The sequence below is a fragment of the Lepisma saccharinum genome, chromosome 3, assembly GCF_977018435.1.
Source record: "Lepisma saccharinum chromosome 3, izLepSacc3.1, whole genome shotgun sequence".
Classification (NCBI taxonomy): domain Eukaryota; kingdom Metazoa; phylum Arthropoda; class Insecta; order Zygentoma; family Lepismatidae; genus Lepisma; species Lepisma saccharinum.
In genome coordinates, this window is record NC_139231.1 from 80570012 (window position 1) to 80593414 (window position 23403).

The following is a 23403-nucleotide window of genomic DNA, read 5'->3' on the forward strand; positions in this document are numbered from 1 at the left end:
TATCTTCTATGAAATTGACTTCATTTTTCTATTCGCTATGATTTGAATTCAAACTGCAAAATAGTGAATTTGGAAAATTATTACAATTCAGAAGCTAGGGAAGGATTAAAAAATTTTATCATAGCAGTTAAGTTTAAAATAAAATACTTGATTATTTTTAAAGTTACGACTAAATGAGATAAGAGTGAAGCGTGATTTATTAAGAAATACAATTTGTAATTTATCAGTCTCCTTATACATTCTCGGTATTATATGTTGATATTTCCACTGAGGTTTGGAACCCTCTGCTTGCAAGAACCATGAGTACGTACTCATTTTTCGATGAATAAAGCTACTTCTCTCTTTTCTGTAAAGCAAACAACTTAACTCTTGCATATAAGTGAAACAATTGAATTGTACAAAAGAAAGTGTCATATTTCCTTACATTATCAATAGGATTTCTGCTTCACTACAGTATATTCAAGTGAAGTACTGTGAAACTGACAACATGCAGTTATACCATTAATACTGACGAAAAGAGTATGTAGGAATTAGAAATTTAACGCAAGGAATTTATAGAATTGCACTGTATAGGTACCTGATTTAGCTAACCACACATTAAAACAGGAACTCTCTGTTAATAACAGCTTCCGAAAGTTCATGTACGAGGGGCATCCTGAAAAAAGCTCCAGTGGTCCATATACGCAGCACTAGTGATCGGAGAGCGACACACACACATGCAGGCAGGAACAAGTGGCATGTAGCTGTAATCTGGTACAGTTGCAATGCAGCCATTTTAGGACAGTTCTAGGTTAAAGATTGCAGCTCTCATACAGTCTCCCACTGACTGCAATGTAGCCTACATATAGTAATCAGATTTTTGCATGCTCAGAATTTGACACAGCCACCAGCAATTGTGTGAGGTGTGCAGACTGGACATCGTGAGCGATAGTATGGTCAGACGATGGTGCAGACAATTCACAGAAGGCCAATCTAATGTGCACAACCCCATACAGCTGAGTACATGCAGGCACTTTGCATCACTTCAGGTGACAGATCTTGGACTATCCCTGTACAGCCCTGCCCTTGCATGTACCGACTTTCATCTCTTTGTTTAACTGAAGAGGTTTCTGTCAGGACAAGGATTTGACAGCTACACTGCGGTAGAGATAGTTCTAGTCTTTGCTGTCAGTTATATAGTGCCATGCTACGACAAATGCCAGAACAACGGTGGTGATTATGCCGTAAATTAGGTTAGGACTCACTGTTACTAATGCAATAAATTACAACTGATATTCTTGTTTTACTTATGCCTAATCGGTAGGGATCTTGATTTTTTGTTATTTTTTTTTCAATATGGCGTATTTTTTATTTTTTACTATTCAGTGTTATTTTCCCCAACATTCACAGTTTCATTTTAGCGCATTTTCTGGCAAATATCTGAAATTATACCTTCATGGTGTTTTTAAACTACTATTTCAAATTGTAAGTCACATGGCCTATGCCTCTTCATGAGAGTTTGATATCTTGGAAGTTATTTTGGAAAAGTTATTTTCCATGCCCGCTTTTTAATTTTAAGGTAAGGGTTTTAGATAATGGAATTTTCCCCGCATATACTGAAGGTTGCATAATGACCTTAAGTGGCGACGCAGCACCCAAAAATTTTAAATCAATCAATCTCACGTGACAGATACCGATATATTATGGCACCAAAAATTGCCATAATCTTTTCTTGACTTGTTGGTGTTACTTTTCGCAAAATTCGCATTTTTGTTTTAGAAAATTTTTCTGCCAAATATACCGAAACTTAATACTCCATTGTGATTTTAAACTATTATTTTAAATTGTAGGTCACATGGTCTACGTATTTTCGTGACAGTTTGATATGTTGGAACAGATTTTTGAGGAAGTAAAAGTAAAAGCAAATTGCTCCCCTGCACTTTTCCATGAAGGTGTATAGGGGTGTGAAGTTAGGGCCACACACTTTCTTGATCACGGATGAAGGTGGGGGTGATGTGATCAGCAGCATGTACCTGGCTACCTATATCCTTCAAAGTTTCCTCCAGGTACCTGCTTGATATGATGCTGGGTGGGTGTCAGAGCAGTTTGAATATAGGTGGAAAAGATCCCGGTTCTCCCCCGCAGGGGATCGACCCTGGGTAGTCAGATGCCCTAACAACTGAGCTCCATTATTTCTTGCTCGATAAATGCCGTTGGTGCGCACTTAACTTGGTAATTCAAAACACATGTCGCGCGACAAATACTGAAGATGTGGCTCCCGTGCGACGGTAGATACGCACTAGATCTCCTGTTAGAACCTGCCACTTTGCTCTGTGAAGCAAATGGTTTTGATAGAAGTTGAAAAAATCGTGGGAAATACATGATTTAATGTGGCTGTCGGAATTATTCCATGTATAAACAAGCATTATAGTTTTCTCTTGAATAAAATGTTGGAAAACTTGCACCTTCTATGTACACAAACATGGCCTAGAAAAGACAAGAATGTTGAATTTCATGGAATTTTTCATTGTTTTAGGACATTTTTAAAAAAAATCGCTAAAAATGCCAACAATTCGCATTATTTCGCTATTTCAAACGGGCGAAAAATGTGTCCAGACATCACTGCACATTCATAAACACAACTTCGCAGCAATTACCATTTTTCATGGTTTCTGCATTTGCGAAAAATCAATGTCCCTACTAATAGGAAATTACTTTCTGGCAAACCCCGTATAAATCAGTAGATTGTAAGTGAAAATTTAGCAGGGCTGGCAGAGAAAAGTCAATTCTTGAAGAAAGTGATTTGCATTTATGATTCAATGATTCGAGTAAATATGATATTAAAATATTTATGTATTTATTATTAGGATTTTATTTCATAATATTGGACATTAACTTCACTCAGGAAAAAAAGGTAAAGTGCTCCCCTGTGCTTAGCACCATGCCATGAAGGCATATACGGGTGTGGGGTAACGCCCCACACTTTCTTGATCCCGTCGTGAGTGGGGGTGATGTGATCAACATCACACCCCTAACTGCCTTTACTGCCCAGGGTTTCCCCCAGGTAACTGGGTGGGTGCCAGGGCCGCTTCAGTTAGAAAAGTTCCTGGATTTGAACCAGCCGGGGATCGAACCTGGGACCTTTAGCATGGTAGTCACACACGTTACCGACTGAGCCATGCACTTGCCAATTTTCATAACATTCACCAATGCAGATTTATGTTTCACTTTTTTGTGATAGTATTCAATATATATCCCATTTTGTTCGATTCTTCTTGATATCTAAGAATAGTGCAATGCCATTGAAAACGTATGTTAATTTGTGCGAAACCAGTAATACGTCAGGAAAATGAAAGAAAACCTTCGTAAGCACTGCTACATTAAATAAGATGAAGTGAGCCAGAAGAGTAATAAAATTCCACCAGTATATTTCCAGTCTAAAGCTTTTCTTGCTTATGCATGTGATTTTTGTTGGATGTTGCAGTCCGAAGACATCCAACAAAACTTAATTCCATATGAGTGCCATGCACGCAATTTCTGTCGCATGTTGTAGTGAGATAATTTGTCAGGTGGCGATATTCAACAAAAATCGTATGTATCAATGGAGCGTATTTGTTTCCATGTTCCTTCAATTTGTCCAACAAAATGCCTTACTACGACGTCCGACAACTATCGGACGGCGCTACCCGCTCCCATTCCCTCCATCTGTTGACAGTTCTGTCCCCTTACTACTCCCATACGGACAAGAAAAAAATAATAATTCAATGCATTTTCCACGTAATATTTAGAGGCTTAACACATTTTTCTGTCCCTCCGGAAATTTCTCTCTCTTTCTCTCGCTCTCCTTCTGCGATCACTGGTTCCTGGTGCCGTGGTTGTGTTGTGCATAAAAGGGGATTAAAAGTTGAGGCCGAAACTTAGCAACAAGATTTCCTATTCCCGTGCAGTGCCATAATGATATATAATGATAATAATAATAATAAAAAATAATAATAATAATTTAATCATGACAAAATTCCCTGACATTTTTACTTTCCCGGTTTTCCAGGTCTGTCACCACCCTGCACTCCCCACACAATGGAGAGTGAATTCCTGTGCCCTCAGTGTTGCTTCTGTATCTATATTCCTCGTTCTCTGTCTTGATAAATAAATGAATAAATCAGGCTGACCAGGATTCATTTGATCATACCTTGTATAACAGAAAAACCTTTAATCTCCAGTGGATAACGGGTTGATTATGAACTAGCACAACATGACAGAAATTAACACACACCATTTCTCTCAAACGACATGATATTTAAAGTTCTGCCTTTTTCGTTCCTTCATATTATTACAAATATAGTTACATAAATATAATGACAACATAATATGAGTATTGGGTGCACAGAGAAATATGCACAATTAATGAAATTACAAATCTGAGCTATGTGTCATCTTGTTATTGTTTAACCCTTGCCTCATTTTTGTTTTTTGTATTTTAAAATGGATTTTGCTCTACTGCAGTATTAAATGGTGATGAAAAAAATAATAACCCCAAAATGACCTCCTCCCCACCAACTAAATAGGTCATTGGCATGTAATAAAAATTAAATATAAAAGGCAATTTGAACATTTACGATGGATACTTCTGGATTTCACCTTCCACTACTTCTTGGATTTTGTCCATTTTTGCATATGTTTTTAAAAGGCTTAAAAAGGAAGTTTGGTTTACATCGGACTGTGATGTCGAGTGAGCCTAAGGCCCTTTTGCTGATACATGCTGAGTGGAAGGGGCATTCAGGTGGTGGCATGATAATTATTGGCAGGAAAGGGCAGATCTGCAATTGGGATTCTTTTTCAGGTTCTAGCAACCATAATGTTTGCGTAACTGGGATGTCTGGTAGCAGCAAGGAAATGCCACAAAACACAGTTTCTTTTTCTTGTTTTCGTTATAAATACACAATATTTACAAATTAGTTCTGCAGCAGTAACCAAAAGTGGCAAGAAAAGTGATACAAAATAACAATAACAAGTTTTTCAATTTTGTGATTGTGTGTATCACTAAGGAAGAAATGTTGTTATGTAGTCTGCTAAGTTAAGCATACAAACCTCTCTCTCCTCTCTAGACACAAAACATGCAGGAACAAAATTAATGTGGACAGTTGAATCATCCAGGATCCGATATTTGAGTCCCAGCCTTTCGAAATCATCTTCAAAGCTGGACATTATTCGAACTTCTGTTCCCCCAAGATGAAGCTCCAGAGGAGAATCTACTTCAACAGATCTAACTTGATTATTGGAGGAATCTACATGGTACTCTGAAAATAAAAATAATTTTTATTTTTAAAAATGGTGACAAACATTTACGCTAAGGTTGGACCATTTCACAAAAGTAATAATACAATTATTTTTGTGGAGTAAAAGATAATTTATTCTGGAAATTAAAATAAAGAAGTGCAGCCTTCTTCGGATCATGCAGATATCGTAAGATCACAGGGAGCCCACAGTGAGTTCCCTGGAGCGAGAGTGCTGCTATCTCAGAGGGGAACAGATTCCACTGAATGAGCCACCAGGAGGCATGTGCCCCAAGCCAGGGACTGTCCAGAGGAACAACACCTCTGGTCAGCTAGCGGAACCAGCACCAAGCACAGAGGTTTGACCCAGGAGCCAAAGAGGGAGGACAGCACACCATTTGCCCGCTCCCGTTAATGTGCTTATCCACTCACCTCTCCACATAAGATGTTGTTTTAAGTCCACTTTATGCAAATATAGGCTAACAGTGGACTGGACCTACAGTTTATAAAATGGGATCCGAACCACTATGGGCCTCCACTGGTATCAAACCCAGGACCCCTTGATTACAAGGCGATGCTGTTACCACTATGCCACCGGGGAGGGCCCATAATTTGCATAGAAGTGGGTACTTTTGTATCACAGTACACATATGGGCATATTCAGAACCCTTGCCACTGTAATTTGTCATATTTCTGACTCATTACCCATTGGTCAAAAGGACAAATCACCAGGAGAGAGGGTGAAATCTGATTCAGCTAAGGTAATGCCCTATTTAGGTCTCCATGTAATCACCCTAGAATGAACAACCTTAGTCCATGTCAGATCCAGATTACATTCGTAATCTCTAAATTTGAAGATATTTTGGTGCACTTTAAGCTAATTTATAATACGAAGATTATAAATGCACAACACCATATTGTTCTGTGCATCCAAATGTGGATGTCTCTGGTTAGCAGTCAAAAGACTCTATCATCATATTTGATGCCTTTGTGCACTAATTTCTAATTAAATTTCTTATCACATTTGGGAGTAGATGACATTACTGCTTAAATGTTTACAGGTCATCGGAAGCAATAGGAAACATGGTGGAACACACAGCAGGGTATCTGAAAGGTGAGAATGCACGTGAAGGCAAAGGCACACTCAAGTTCGCTTGGTTAGTGAACTGATGCTCAAAGTAATACCATTTGGAGAAACATTAACAATCAACTACACCACAAAAAATCAGGAGACCATCTTCCTATGATTTTATATTATATCTTCTTGTACTCGCTTGTTTTAAAGAAAGGCTTGAGAAATCAACCTGCCATAAATGGATATTTAGCAATAAATGGTGGAAGATGTTCGTTCACCTCTATGTTACACCAATAAAATATAACCAAAGTATGTGTTGCTATGTAATTGTACATTATAAAATTGAAGACATTACTTTTGTATGATCCCTCATAGTTCACAAAAACTTATTTTGTCAATCTTTAATTCATTGTCAATATATAACAGAAGTCAGCAGTGAACTTGGGGCCTAACTTCGAGGGAGCAGAACATGAACCTTAAGGTGCATCCCCACTGTGCCAGCTGGCAAGGTTGCACGCAAAAGCCGCATTGCTTTCCCAATATCGATGAATGTCCCCATAACACTGCGGTGTGGAGATGTGCATCAGTCTAGTTCGACGGCTTGTTGGCAGCACATGTGAAATACTCCATGAAAATGTATGACGAGCAAGGTTGGCAAAATATATGTTGTTTCTTTCTTTCTTTCTTTTTTTAAAAAAAAACACATTTTTTTTAGACATGTTTTAATGAAGAACAAAAGACATATTTTAAACCTATGAAACATTTAAAACAATGCTAAAAAGATTCCTTATAAGGAATCTGCTAACGATCCAAGGAAGGACTGTGTTTCTAGTTATAAAGTAAACACTTCATTAACTTCTTAAAATATTGGGTTGGTGCGAATGAAATGTCCGCTTTGACGTCTGATGGGAAACTCACCTCAACAACACAACACAGTGATTGACTGAGGTCACGGGTCTAACGTCATAAACTCTGTATACGTCCAGCAAACAGGCTGGAGCACCCAGACAGTCAGGAGGCAGTGTGTTGCTGAACAGGGTCATCTGAAAGTGCCCCATGGAGAACACACAATTGCGAGTGATTTGTCTTTATGAATTCAAACTGGGACATTCTGCTCAACAAGCTGCCTAAAACACTAACAGTGCATTTGGGCCAGGAATGGTAAATGAACACACCATTCGCCGCTGGTTTGTCAAATTTCGTTCCGATGACACAGCATTGCAAAATGAACCCAGTGGCCATCGACCAACATCATGTTCGGATGAGCTCCTCAGGAACCCCATGGAAACGGACCCTCGGAAAAGTGTTCGTGCCATTGCAGACGAGTTAGGCATACACCATATACCACTGTCGTTTGGCGGCTCCGTGCGATCAGTAAAGTCAAAAAGCTGGACTCATGGGTACCACATGATTTGACACCGGTCAACAAGACTTGCCATCTGGAGGTGTGCAGTTCTCTGAGTGTAAGGAATAACTGGGATGGTTTCCCGCATCGGCTTGTCACTTCAGATGAAAAATGGATTTGCTATGACAGTCATAAACGATCAGGACAATGGTTGGATCGTGATCAACGTCCAGGGTGGTTTCCGAAACCACCTCTCCACCCATGGAAGGTGTTGTTGCTGGTATGGTGGTCTATGGTGGGTGTGATCCATCACGTCTTTCTCAGGCGAGGTGAAACCATCAATGCAAATTGTTACAGTGCTGAACTCCATGAAATGCACCACAAACTTATCCACAAGCATCCAGCAATGGTCCACAGACATGGTGTCCTATTGTTGCATGACAATGCTCACCCACATGTCGCGCAAAGGATGGTGCAGGCTCTCCATGAGTAGCAATATGAAACCCTTCCTCATCCAGCATATTTTCCCGACCTCTCTTCCATTGACTACCATCACTTCCAGCATCTCAATCACTTCCTGATAGGGAAGACCTTCGCTGATGATCGGGCAGTGAAACATGCCGTTGAGGAGATCTTTGCGTCGCAGACTCCAGACTTCTTTCGCCATGGAATCCAATTGTTGGCTGACCAATGACAAAAGTGTGTGGCTGCAGACGGCAACTATTTTGAATAACCAGGTATTGTAGTTTTGATTTTTTTGGCCTTTGGCAATGACGCACCTGGGCCAGACATTTCATATTTACAATATGTTTCCTTGTTAACTGAATATATATTTTCAGCCACTTAACATACATACAATAAACAAAATGAAAAATGACACGGATTGAATGAAAAAAGTTACAAAACATGCAAATAACCAGAGTATCTAATATCGTGTATCAAAATGTGTTTTAAACAAGTCTAAAAAAGTTACAACACTGTGTTTTAAACATTTTATATGTTTTATTTCTTTAGAATACCATAACTTGCTAGTCTGTCCATTCCACTCCATGATCAAAAAGTTGAAGAAACAAGACCTAATCCTTCCTCAACCTGTGTAGACATGGTCGGAGCCACTCGGTGCATCCTCCACTTCGAGCGTCGCCATGATTTCCTTTGAAGGAAACTGCTAGTAGTCGGGTTGGAATTGGCCTGGCAACTGGTCTGTCGACACAGGCTGACGATACGTACCCACTTCCTCGGCTTTTACGTGCAGCCTTGCCAACTGGCATAGTGAAGACGTGCCTTTAGGTTCAAGAAACTTTACAAAAACTACTTCTAACATGCAAATTTTTATAAACCTGGAAAGTTGTGTTGTCTGAGTTGGGGAAGCAGGGGGGCAGAGGAGAGTACCCAAGTTACACCTGTTAAAGTAGTTGCACTCAAATTATTGAAAGACATTTAATTTTAAATCAAGATAGGTATTATATTATATCTTGATAAGATTTCTTCACTGCATTTTTCTTTTTAACATAATGTAAACAGTTATCATGCATACAACTTGCAAAATTTCTCCAAAGTCATGTCAAACAATTTCAGATAATTATATCTACAATCACTTAATAAATGGAAGTTTTTCAAGAACTACTTCTACACACTGACTTACTCATATTAAGTTTGACAAATTAAGAATCTTCTACTTTCTGTGCAAATACAGAATGTTCTGAATGTAAAGGAAATCCTGTAACCCAAATACACACATGAGAGCACATTTAACTACTTCTTCCACAATGTTTTCACTATCAAATTCTGATCTTTAAAAATGGAGGTTCTCAATGACTTTTATCTACAAATGTAGTCACAGTATATAAGAACAAAGAGCAACTTTACCTGTAATCTTCTCCAAACGGATTCTTTCATGAACGGCATGCTGGTCAAACAGTACTATGAGATGTGGGTCCTTCCCAGCTTTCAGACTCACCAACGTAACAATGAATTTGTCATCTAATTGTCCCAGAACCTAAAAAATCAAAAAGTGCATGACAGTTATTCAAATGTCATTGCACTTTTAACTGTGTATAGATTAGAAATACCAAATATCATCATCCCTCAAAAAATATTTACAACAAGTTGTTTTATTCATTTTCTGAACACACTCCTATATTGTTATACAATATTACTATATAAACAGTAGCGTGCCCAGGATTTTCGAAAGGAAGGGGTTATGTGTACTTTTTCTAGGTAGTCAGCCCTCATTTTGTCATATTTTCCTACCTTTGACATTCTTTCTTTTAGGAATATTGGGCAAAGGGGGGGGGGGGTTATAACCTGCACCAACCCCCCTTGTGCACGCCACTGTATATAAACCATCACCAAATCACAGGAATAAAGCTGATAGGTTTAGAAAATCCACAAATATATTCAGGACTACTTTGTGGCAGAATCAGCAGACTAAATATACAATGGCCATTCAATGTCAATAGACATTTGCTCATAAAAAAAGTAGTGAATAGCTGGAGAATGATAAAACTGCCGAAGGATATCCCTTCATCCTTTGTGAGTATTGTGAATTTACTGCAATATAGTTGACACATGGATAGTAGTCAGCAAAAATGGTGACAAGTAGTGTGTTTGTAGCTGTGGAGCAGCAGTGTATAAGGTTGTGAAGAAAAATATGAAGCCAGCTGAAAATTTGAATAGATTGCAAGCACAGTATGAGAAACAAACAGTGCCACGGGCAAGAGTACGAATGATGTCAACAGTTTGGTGACTGATAGATGCTGATGAATGAACAGCATGGACACATTCATCCAACTGGGACATACAAGGTGTCATTCATGTGCGTTTTTTGGAGAAAGGTTTAAGATTTAATGCTCAGTATTACTGCACATTGATGAAGGACGTTGAAGAAAAGACTGGAGATACTGTATGTCATTCTTCACCATGACAATGCCTGGTCCCACACTGCCAATTTGACAGCATAACTTTCGCCGAAATGCACTGGGAGATTTTGCAACATGCTCTTACACTCCAGACTTAGGCCTCAGTGGTTATCACATTTGTTTGAGCTTCTTTTGAGCATCTGAGAGAGAAGAAATTGAAGATGTCCTGCAGTGGCTACGACAAGTCAACTTCCTTCTACAACAAAGGTACCAGGGAACTGGTGAAAGGTGAATGAAACTTTAAAATGGAAAAAAGACAATTGGTTTTGGCCACGCCTCGAGCAACTCAAAAATAATGGTATTGGCTAGTATCGGTGCAAAATCAACCGATACTTACCGATACCCCTGCTTTTACAGCCCTAATTTTAATATTTTAGTAACACGACACTGCAATTATGCTACTTAAGTTATGATAAGGGGTGGCTGTACCCCGTATAATGTGACACGTGCAAAATAGCCTAAGTGCTGACACACCCAAAATTTTAAATTCAAATTCAAATTCAAAAAATATATTGATAAATAATTTACACAGTTGAAATGACATATAACACACATAGTGTAAATTATGAAACATACAAGAGTGAAATAAAGGGGGAGGCGATGAGAGACAGAGGGCGAACAAAGATGAGAATGATGAAAGATAGGAGGCGACGAGAGACAGGGGGCAAACAAAGATGAGGGTCTTTTTCTATAAGGGAGCAGCTGGGAGAGATTCTTATTACTATGTCAACAGACGGGGATCTGAACTTTCTTTCTTATAATATACATATAATATAGTTTAACATATAGTTTATTAGAATGATGAAAATTAACAAAATGTTTGACATTCTTTGTGTGGCATCTCTTCAATCTGTGTCAACACTAATAAAGAACTATCTGGCCCTTGTTCATTTCATGTCAAGTAGTGAGCTCAATGCAGCTATCAGTTGAAAAGAAAGAAAGAGTGCCAAGGAATGCTAAAGAAGGTACCAACTTAGTTATTTGTAGTATAACTTCATCTTTTCCCTGATGTAGTGGATCTCCTCAAACAGCTTTCATTGTTTCTACTGCACGGGAGGAAGTGGCTGTGGTAATAAAATCACTAACTTCAATGAAAAAGGCACCCCGGAGAAAGTGTAAACTATGCAGAATTTTCGTTTTCTCAAAACAAAGCATTTTTGAGTGTACCACTAACTAAAACATCTGAAGCAGATGAGAAAAAAATCATATTTTTGGAAGCATTTCCTTCAGGGACTTACATTTAAACATAAATTCCAGATTTGATTGATTGAATTGTTGTTTTAAGTACACTTTATGCACAGTAAGGTTAATCGCCATCAAAGGGCAGTTATTCCAGATATGAAGATCATGGAATAGTTATTCGAAGAAGCATCTGTTTTGAAGCATGAGGAGTGCGCAGAAAATGAAACAGAATGTATGTTGTAAGGTGACAAAGAAATCACTTTGTTCTGTAGTAGGGTTAAAACAGAAAGGAACTGCTCAGTTCACAACAAATGCAAAAACGTGAAGACCAGTTCACTAGGTGCTTCGCTGAGTGAACTTTCTGCAAACTACAGATGTTTCAGTCAAATGAAATCGACTCTTACTGAACAATGAAATCGAATGGGTGGAAACAGTATGGGCATTTTTATTTTTCGCTGTGAATGGTTCTACAGTCAAGAGTTCTAAAAAACCTGGTTTTTTGAATGTGTGATTTTTTTCTGATAAAATTATATATATATTTTTTAAAAAACGAATATTTTGGCTTTATGCCAACTTCGGCTAACTTATTTCACTTGCAGTTTCAGTTGCAAGTGTTGAGATTCATACTTGCCAAATTATGCAAAGAAAAAAGGTGAAAGAAGTCCAACAAAAAATCTGCGGGAAAAAACTGACCACCTCACCCCCCCCCCATCCCACCCCAAGCCTCCTTTGGATAATTTTCAGCTCTACCTAAAAGGACGATTTTCCTGTGACAAAATTTTCTGAAACAAGGCTACAGGAAGGACACCATGCTGCAACGCATCATTTATACATTGAAATCAGTTGCGGCGATTGGATACCAAAACTGGGGAAGGGGGAGGACAGTTTACTTTTTCTTTGTAGTCAATGCTTAGCATTAAGAGGTCATAGTGCAGGGGCAACTACATCAGCATGCCCCCTTAGCTGCCGCCACTGTTCTGTTTTTCCACATTTTTGGATGTGTGGATAAATCACCTTTTCAAGCACAGGCTTTACAAACTTGCCACAAAGTAAAAAAATCGTAACTCGAGAACTGATTGTCATAGAGAGATGAAATCGGTATAGATATCCTTCTTAAAGTAGGGGCTTTTAGTGGAAGTAAAATTTATACATTGTGCCTCCAAATAATTAATGCTAGAGGAAGAAGAAGAAATTTAAATTTTAAAAAAATGTGCCCTCCCCCCCCCTTTCCCATAGACTGAAGTGAATGAAAAATGTAGCATATAGTAGTGATACATTCATATAACCATACTATGTTTTATTGAAATCAGACTGATACTACTTGGTTTAATTGATTGACTTAGTTTATTTTACTTCGCGTTTTGTGCCTCTTGGCTAATTTGCGAAGATGGGGATGATTGATGAAATGATGAAACTGATGAATGGACATTCACAAACAACCAAGCTCGAACGGTATTCGAACCCGGAACCCTTGGCATCACAATGCGATGTGCTAACCACTCGGCCACAGGGTCCGGCTGACACTACTTGGCTAAAAAATAACAACATTGTAAAGAGCGGTAGTGTTGCCAGCTTACGGAATAATTTCCAGAATTTTACTTTTAGCATCAATTTTTATGGACACTGGATGGACCAAAATTTGGAGGGAGGCATGAGGAAAGACCACTGAGGATATGTAATGCTTGTGCCAAATTAAAATGGAAAATTTTGAAATTTGGGCCTTTTCCCCTGCATAGTCTCCCTTGAACCCTCAATTGTCGCACACTGCTTAAAATAATGTTTTTAACTCATTCCCTCATATAAAATTTATTTTCTCTAAAAGATGCAGTGGTTGAGTAGATATGGCCCTTTATCTTTGATATATTGTTTTGTAATTCGAGTATGTAATACCTTTAGAGATATACCAAAGAACAAAAAAGACAGATCTGAAATATCGTGTGTAGCTTTCAAGAAGTAGTGCGTTGATTGCTGCCTCCTGCTGCTGGATATATGACAACTGTATGAAGAACTGAGCATTTGTCACTTTCACTTTGAGATTTTTTTCAAAAATAGAAGTCAATCAAGCCTATAGTAAATGTCCCTATTCAATTTAATACCTCAGAAACTAAGAACAATAGAATTACAAATTATACCTTATTCTGTTCAGTATATACATATCAGGATATGATGTTGATAGGTTCGAGTGAGGGACATGGTAATGCAGGTTAATATTAGTCGAACAAGATAAAAAACAGACGATGAACAAAGAACACATTTAATTGGCAACTCGATGCATGTCCAAAACTTACATATGCATTGTAGCATGATACAGAAAGCTATACACAGAATGTATCTGTTTATAGTTTCTCTTCTTCTACCTGTGAAGGCCAAACCTAAAATCGCTCCGGCTAGAGTTTGGACTTGAGGAAACCCTGACTTTTCGTCTTCAGTTGTGCTAGTGGGGAGGAGGGAAAAGCGGTGTTGCCAAACGTATGAGACTCTGATTTTTTTTGTCCAGTCGTACAGGACATCTTTTCCTGTCAACATGCAACCTTCGCTCGCTTGCATTTCAGGCAGAGGCAGGAAGGCGGAGACCCACGCCTTCGCTTGCTACACCGCGGCAACCGGCTTCGCCGTGCTTGGCCTTTTTGGGGGTGGACTCTCTCGTGGAAAGTGAGGGGGGGGGGAGGGGGGGGACGAGCTGAAAACTCGAAATTATTGCGGAAGGTCAGAATTCTTTCTAGGGTATTGTGGATACTGTTTGTATGAATTATATCTCAATGCAATCAAGGTTTAGGGTCCAGTTACTTGTGGTGGCATATTTCGTTTCGCTCCCCAGTTAAAATTGCACATCGAGTTCCGATTTCTCAACATTATCCATCCTTTATAGTTTATATTAATTTCATTGTTGTCTACACAGCGATATCAAATAGTGAATTGTAAATTGATTGGACGTGAACGAACATTGTGTTTTACTGATATCCCCACAAGAGTAACTACAGCATGTTTAGTAACATCCTTAAATTTAGGTTGAATTCAGAATTTATGCAATATAGAATGGGTGGTTGGGTCGAGGGGGAGGGGGGGTCTCATGGGGCTGCAGTTCCCTCCCGAAATTTTGAGAAATTCAAAAGTTTCAACTAAAAGCATGAAAAAGACATTATAACACTCGAGATATTACACGTTCTTCATAATCGAATATTTCATTTATGTAGTATTATTTAACAAAAGTAGTAAAGAATGTAAATTTTGCTCAAAATCCTTTTACAAAGGAGAAGGTGTTAATAGCTTCATATTTCTTATAAATCGAACAAAAACACACACATACAAATATCAATCACTATGAAAATATGAAACGTACCTTATTTGTTCTCAAGGGGAAATACTCCACAGTCTTCCATCATTTCGACGAAATTGTATTGATCAGATTCCTCCTCTTCATTTTCAACTCCGTCAAGACTTATTATAAGTTTGTCCACATTTTCCTCAAGAAGCCCTTCCTTTAACCACGCGTCATTTATTACTTTTCTGGTATGTTGGACGGCTTTCTTCCAATCACCTGTGGACACATTGACAAGAGCTTCCTGTGTGAGAATTGCCACGTCATTGATTTTAAAAGTTTTGTTTTTTCTGGCCACATGTCCCTTCACTTGCACCCAAATGAGTTCGATCGCATTAAAGTGGCAATGATAGGGTGGCAGTCTTAACACTTGGTGACCACTTCTTTTCGCAAGTTCATCCACGTAATATTGCGGGAACCGTGGCTTGTTTATGTTAACAAGCTCGATCAGTTCTGCTTTCTTCAATTCTTGGGAAGCCGGGATGTCATGGCGCAAAAGCCACTGAATAATTTCATCTTTTTTTGTGGCCATTGTTGGGGGTTTATCTATTTGCACCGTATGGTACGGAGCATTATCCATCACGATGACACACGGCCTTGCTAAGTTAGGGATGAGCGATTCCTCAAACCACTTGAAAAACCGAGCGTGGTCCATGTCTTCGTGATAATCACCCGATTTCTTAGATCTAAACAATAATGTAGAATTTGGAATGAACCCGTCGCAAGTGCCACCATGACACAAAATCAGTCTTTCCCCTTTTCCTGTAGGAGCTGGCATCGTGCCTTTCGTGGTGTCGTCAGTCCACCCTCGCTGGGTCGAATGACCTGCGTTAACCCAGGTTTCATCCACCCACACAATGTCTTCGAAATTTATCTTTCGCACTGCCCTCAAGAAACGACATCGGGAGGCAACGATGTCTTCCCTCTCCATCAAAATAGTTCGTCCGGTGTACTTCCCCCAGCGAAACCCTAAGTTATCCAGCACCACCCCCAATGAAGTTTTACCGCCACTGAACAACTCCTCCTCTCTTAACGATTTCACTAGTTTCCCAAGAGTAGGGCACTCTTTCCTGGCGTAATACCGATAAATATGCTGCCGGATTGCGTCCTCCTGAAACAAGTCCAGTTTGGTGACAGGTTTGTCCCGTGGTCGTTTCTTACCTGCAGTGGACATTGTGGCTGCCACGTCTGTCTCCATTAAGTGAGATTTTTCCTTCCCGATGGACATCACGGAAGTTCTGCTAATTCCCAGAGCCGCTGCTGTTCTCCCAATCACTTTTTTAAAGGGAAGCAAAGGGCCATTATTTTCTCTTTCTTTTTCAAAATAATCTCGCACTGCACATACTAATTAACGGGTCTGGCCACGCAGAGGAATACCACGCCCGACAACTTTTTATTCTTCCGATTTCGCCGGTATATTTGCGATAGGCTCATCCATTGTAATTCAGTATAAAAATCACAGATACAAAAAAAAAGCACAAACAAATCGTACACTAACCCCGAACCTTTGCTGTCTGGCATACACTTGGCAACGCAGAATACCACGAGAACTTCCCCTCACCAAGGCAACTGGTCAAAGCCGGTTGGTTCAGCGGCTCACGTGACCCTCCCTGACTTTCGACAGAAAAGACAAAAATAGAATTTCCCAAGTCCATTCTTTGGGCGGAAGCATTTTAGTAGTCATACACTAATACCTGGACTGTATCAGAAGCCATGATCATAAAGGTACCATATGTTTCAGTTATTAGAAGAAGACCACGAATAAAGTACAAAAAATACATTTTAACCTCTCCTTTTCCTATGGAAACTTTGGTCCCGCAGCAATTTATATTGATCACTCCACTGTGAAGGCTACAGTGATTAATGCTCAGGCTTTCTGAGATTTAGGGTAGACCCAATACAGATACCAATCTATCAATATCAGCCAATATAAATGGCTAATTTGGAACTTCATCGCTGATAACAGCAAACCTTTCCGGATTATTTGCTTTTGCAACAACATTGAAGTATACATAAATATCAGACCATGCTTAAATGAAATGAGCAATCACTTCACAAATGCAATATTTTTCCATATTTTGGATAGTTAGTGTTCAGACAGTAGGTTAGTTATCAGTAGAACACTGCTACTCAAGTCTCCATTTGTTGGCCTACACAATAATGAAAGTACACAACAAAGTTTACCTTGCAGCCAGTAAGAATATCCTTTGTGAATTTGTAAGGATGTATGACATTATACACTTTCACTGCAGATCTGGAAACATCTTGTACACATCCTGTCGATATCTCCTTATCACAATAAAACATTTTATCTTCAGCTTCAATCTGTAGTACCTCCATTAATTTATGACAGTCTGAAAAAAATCAACAAGGTTATTTATTATAAAGATTTGTAGTCAGAGAAAGTATTTATAAAGAAAAGTAACATTAGACTGATGTTATAATCTCAGCATAACAAAAAGTAGTTGGTACATAAAGTGACCTAATAAACACACTTTTTTTTTTTTTGCAAATGAGATAACAATGAAAAGCATTACTTACACATGCAACTACCTTTTATGTTTTTCCATAAGTGAAAAATAAACTTGAATTTGGAAGTATGCTAGTTCTATATTTTGTTGCAAATGTCACCACAATTTTGTACTTCAGAGCAAAAACTAACCAGTACAAGCTATTGTTAAAGTTTGTAGGTTCCAATTCAGGTAAGAGCATTAGGCACTCTGTGGTTGCACTACTAATTTAACACCATTCATTCCTATCTTCACAATTTACTTAAAAAGTAAAAAGCAATGTCAAAATTAACACACTGCAAACTTATATTTCAACTTACTCTACAAAGATGTATTTATTCACTTTATTTTCCTTGCCTTGCATATTAAAGCCAACAGGCTTTGGTTGTTGCAACTCCTGTCAATATGCGAGAGCCTGAACAAGAGAATGCCCAGGAAAAAGTTAGGAATCAGTTGATGCATATGTATAGTGTGAGCTCCCAAGTAGCCTAATGGTTAGCATTCTTACCCTTGGTGCGGGCAGTACAGTACATCAATGAAAGCTCCAAAATTTTAGAGTTGTTTTAACATTGTGTGGTCAATTGGAGTTGTAATTGATAACAAGAAAACAGTGACAATGGGACTTGACATGATGCTGTTCGGCCAGTCTTGGTCTCAAAGGGTTATTGCACCATGGAGTTTATTTTTAACTTTCTGTTTGGAAAGTTGTTATTAGTTTACTGCAAGAGGTGAAGTTCTCTTCCCTCCTGCACCATCTAGCTATACTGTTATCATAACATCTAGTTTTCTCTTGAAACAACAAAGGTTACACCCAACATAATGCAAAATAAGATTATCATCATCCATACCTGCTTGTAATTTTTCCTTCTGATCCCTGTTACTTCGCCATTTCACCAACGATGCCTCTTCATCAAGTTTATTGTTGTTCATCATTGCATCAGAAACCTCCTGCTGTTCCTCTGTGGAGAGATTGGCACAGTCTTCTGGTTTGTTGTTGAGCTGCAAGATGGGAGACATTCCTTTTGGAAGACATGAATTACGTTTCGTCATGTGATACAGATCTCGTTCTGACTGGCCAACAGGAGCTTCACAGGATATTGCACCACTTTCAGTATGGAAATAAAATTTACGTCCGAAAGGATCCACACTTTCTTTCCACCCTCCACATTCTCCTTGCACTTTCAAATGGGCTTCACTGTTCCTGCCTTGAGAGGAAGAAATTTCTAGTGTTGTCGAGCACTTTTCGCAGTCACGTATTTGATCATTCGCAATGTAACCAGACCGAGTTTCACATATGTTACGATTACTACCTCCACTTTTATCAATATCCATCGTGCTTACAACTACAGCACTAGCATCATTTGAGCTGCAACTTTTCTTCTTCTCTACGGCATCCTTTTGTTCAAATTCATGAAGTCTTTTCAAGTTGCACTTATTCTTAACAGATTCGGTTTCTGCAGCACTATGGCAGGCAAAGTTTCCACTGAATGAATCTGGATTTTTAAGATTACAAAGCTTCGCATCATTCAATGATGAACTAGAAACTGTATCACTAGATCCAGTCACCTGGCCACACTGAATAGGATCACTGGACACAGATTTTGTGGATAAACTATTGCTTCTTCCCTCACTGAGCACTTGCTCACAGGTTTTACTTCTATTTGATGGGAATTGTTGTTCAGAATTATCATTCAAAAAATCACATGTCAAATTTAGTCCAATAAGACTGTTAGATGGTAAAATATTTGGCTTAGGATGCACTCTTGTAATATGATTATTATACACTAGATTTTGTCCACAAGGTATGATATTTGATGATGGTAAAAGATCGCATGGGTTATCGTTCGTTGATATGTGCATCTCAGATTGAATTTCACCTATTAACTTTGAACTACCAGATTCAGTTCTCTTAATTGTTCCATTTGTTTCCAACTGGTAGTCTAGTTGCTGATTGTTGTTGTTCTTTAGATTTTTGACATTTTTTCCAATCATTGTTACATTACTGAAATCAACTGCAACTTCTTTCTGTATTGCTAACGTACCATGCTTGTTAATGCCATGGCAGGCTGGTTCTAAATTTACGTAAGCTGTGTCAATTCTTGGAGGTAAAGAGCTGGGATCTGGGACAACCAACTTCTGTTCAACTGTAACATGATTGCTACTGATGGTTGAGAGTGAAACTGGCACTTTAGTACTCTCATTAGCATCTGGTAACGTCTTATTTTCTGCAACTAACTGCTTATTAAATGTACTATTATTGGATCTGGCCAGCAAACAGTTTTTTGATGCTTGTACACCAGATTGTATGACTTCGGAGCTAGATTCTTCAACACATTTGTTACTTTCATTAAAATCACTTGATTTTGAACACTGCTTGCGTAATTCAAAAAGTGAAACACTGTGATACGTGCTGGCTTCTGATGAATGCTCACTACATCGATTAACATAATCCTTTTCAGCGTCATACATACAAATTTCCTTCTCGAGTTCTACTGAGACACCTGCAGGTAATCTAATTTCATTACCTTCCCCTAAAACTTCACCCTCACTGGATTCTAAATTTTGCAACATCAGAGACGTGCTTTTATCTGAAAATCCTAAACTATTATTATCCTTGCTAGTTTTTGCACACTCAAGATCTTTTGAATTTTGTAATATGTCCCGAGTTTCATCATTTGAAGGTGGAGAAATAACTAAATCACTGAATGATAATCTTGTTTGTTTTTCAATTGTTTCTGGTCTTGAAAATTGATTAGGTGGAATGTTGCATTCACTATTTCTGCATTCATCTGTTACAGAGTTGTGACTGAATTCAGGAACATTCCTTTCAAAGTTTATACTGACCTCTGATGAATCTGTATCATATGAGCAAGTATCGGATACAGACAGAAAGTTCCATCTTGCCTTGACATTTACTTTAACGGCAACTCTTTCAGTTTTATGGGATAAAATCACTGCATTTCTTTTGTTAGGATTTGCATTATCATGCATTGGTTGTTCACACTGAAACGGACTCTGGAAATTATTGTCATGTATGCTTGAATGTTTCTGTACATGGTCACAAGCACTGAATTGGTGACTGAGATTATTCTCGCAACTATTATTCTCATCAGAATTTTCATGTAAACAAGAAACACTTGATTTCAATCTTGGAGGATTCAAAGGATGTAAAAAGTCACTTGATGTCAAAAATGGCTTTTCACTGTTACTGTTACTGTTTTCATTGCTACAAGTCCTTGAAACATTAAAATTTTTACTAATATTATGACAAGTGGGATCAAGCCAGTGTACAGTGTTCCCACATTGACTCTCTCTTACACTTCTCATGTGAGTACCAATGTTCACTGTTCTTCTCTCAATCGTTTTGGAAACACAATTTGTGTGGATCTTTGGGCAACATGAACAAATATTCGTTTCAATGATGGACTTGTGGGTTTGTACTGATGGGGCAAATTGTACATGTCGAACAAAGCCTCTATTACTTCTGTTATTTTCTGAGCTCATAGTTTTGTCTTTATTCACATCTGTAACAGAAATACTCTGTGATCTTTGCTGTAATTCTCCACTGTTGCTCTTTTGAACTTCATTTCTAATATCTGTAATTATTTGTGATGATAATTTTGACTGTACACATGAATTTTCAGATGTATTATTGATAAGATTAAGATATTTTCTCTGTTTAAGACTACTAACATAATCACCTTTAGAAGTTTTGGTAATATTAGTGTTTTTACTATGAGATATATCAGTATGTTCAGTGTTTACATATTTCATTTTATGATGAGAATCTTTGGTCAGTCTGTTACCATTTCCTAAAGTAAAAGAAAACTTTTGCAACTTTTTTGCGGCATTTATTTGTCTTTTAACTCTTTCTGGATCATTAATTAAGCAAATTGCATTGCCTTCTTGTGCTTGGTAAGAATCAGTAACTCTTGATTTGCGAATGATTGGAGGAGGTTTGCTATTTGGTATTTTTGAATCTAATGGGGTCTTATAACTTGCATCGCTGATTATTCTATGCATTATCCTTGGCACTGAAGCATCTTTTTGCTCTTCATTTCCACAGATTGAGCCAGCAAATCCAACTGGAAAGCTACACGAGTAAGGATTCTCTGTTTCCACTGTGCCCAATAAGTTTGATCGAGGATTTTTCTCCAATGGACTTCTATCGTTTGATGACATCACTTCTTCCTCATCGATTTTATTGTGCGCGACAGTTCTTTTAGCAGGAAAGCTGTGAACTGCTCTTGCAATATTGTGGGTATCAATATCGTCAGCTTCTACACAACTGAAATTGCCATTCAAAGGCCGATTGTGTTCAGTGTTGTTCAACTTTTGGTTTACGACTCCTAAAGCATTTTCTCTTTCTAGTTCTTCAATCTCATCAAGCAGCGATACTTTACCGCTATTCAACTGTGCACCTCTGGGATTATAGTCATCCTCACTTTCAACAATCGTAAGATTCTCGCGTTCAAGAAAATTTCTCACTGCATCTTCAACACACTGCAGAACAATGCCCCAGTTTCTAAATTCTACTAATGTCTTTTTTGGATCCATACATATATCATATTCGCTGTATGGACAAGTTATGTTTAAGATAAATATCCCATACTTTTCCTTCTTTGGGGGTGAGAATGATAGAAACTTTTGAATTTCTTTTGTAATTGGAATTTCTCGCCAAGGTCCTTTACACTTGAGCATGAAACTTCTTGCTAGCATCATGTTAATCAGTTTATGAATTTTAGTTTTTAAGACAAGCCTCTTGTTTATATAAACAAACTGGAGTGTTTTTTGAGAGATTACTTCCTTTCCAATGTAACCGCTCACTGTAATGGCATCGAGCGTGTAATTCACTTCACCAAGACACTTGGCTAATTGTTGCCCGAAAAGATTAGCAAATACTTTCACTACACTGGCAGAAAGAAAAGTGTGCAAAACCATGCTGCCTGAAGAATCGTTCCTTAGGCTGAAAGACACTTCTGGATGCATCAGCGCAATGCACTCCAAATGAGACTTTATCTCCTCCACATCAAAAGCTTCCTTTATCCTCTTCTGTCTGATTGGCATGTTGTACATGAAATCCTGAATGGTAACCGTGGTGCCGCAGCTCGGACGTTCAGTGTATGACTCGCAAGCAGCATGACTCTTTCCATGTGTGAACACTTTGCTGTACGTGTGGCTACTTTTGCCCTCACACTTTGGTCTTGATGTTATAGAAAGCATGCCGGAGACTTCACGCAAGCTTGCCAGTGCCTCTCCACGAAATCCATAGCTTCCCAACGAGGTGTGCAAGTCATCAAGGGAATGGCACTTGCTTGTCATGTACCTGAAAGACAAACAACAAAATTACTAAATTACACAAACATTTACATTACAAAAAATACATTGCTTAACATTTGATTCAAAACTATCATTAGGGTATCTGTGGCTTATAAATTTCAAACCAGAATTAACAGAAAACTGCAACCAGAATATGAAAGGCAATCAAATAGTTTTAAAAAGTATGCAGAATGATAAATAATGTAAAAATGCTTCATGGATTTCATCAACTCCTTTCTTTGGAAAAATAACCCATGGCGTAACAGCTTGTGAGGGCCAGTGCCTACCTACCAACTGCTGGCCTCCCTACCACTAGAGGTGGGAGAACATTCAACCAGTTATGGGGTGACATGTGGTCATCACGATGAACCTCCAGTCATTGTTGTTACGCTACTCATTCGTAACTCCTCAATTTCCTCACAATGATGGGTGGCCACAGGTCCCATACACTGGCCAAAATCTCGGGAGAAAAGTTGTTAT

The 23403-nt window shown here is 38.5% G+C and overlaps 1 protein-coding gene across 3 annotated transcripts in view; it reads right to left on the bottom strand.

Annotated features, from left to right (window-relative positions):
- Positions 1-23403, bottom strand: part of LOC145985184 (uncharacterized) — a 148217-nt gene that overhangs the window by 13794 nt on the left and 111020 nt on the right. For all 3 annotated transcript variants that reach the window (XM_083118895.1, XM_083118894.1, XM_083118893.1), the window contains exons 5-8: positions 18453-22930; positions 17279-17448; positions 9542-9671; positions 5068-5276 (exon numbers count right to left, since the gene is read on the bottom strand). In XM_083118895.1, the coding sequence (XP_082975021.1) occupies positions 5068-5276; positions 9542-9671; positions 17279-17448; positions 18453-22930 (4987 nt within the window). The remainder of the gene's footprint in view (positions 1-5067; positions 5277-9541; positions 9672-17278; positions 17449-18452; positions 22931-23403) is intronic.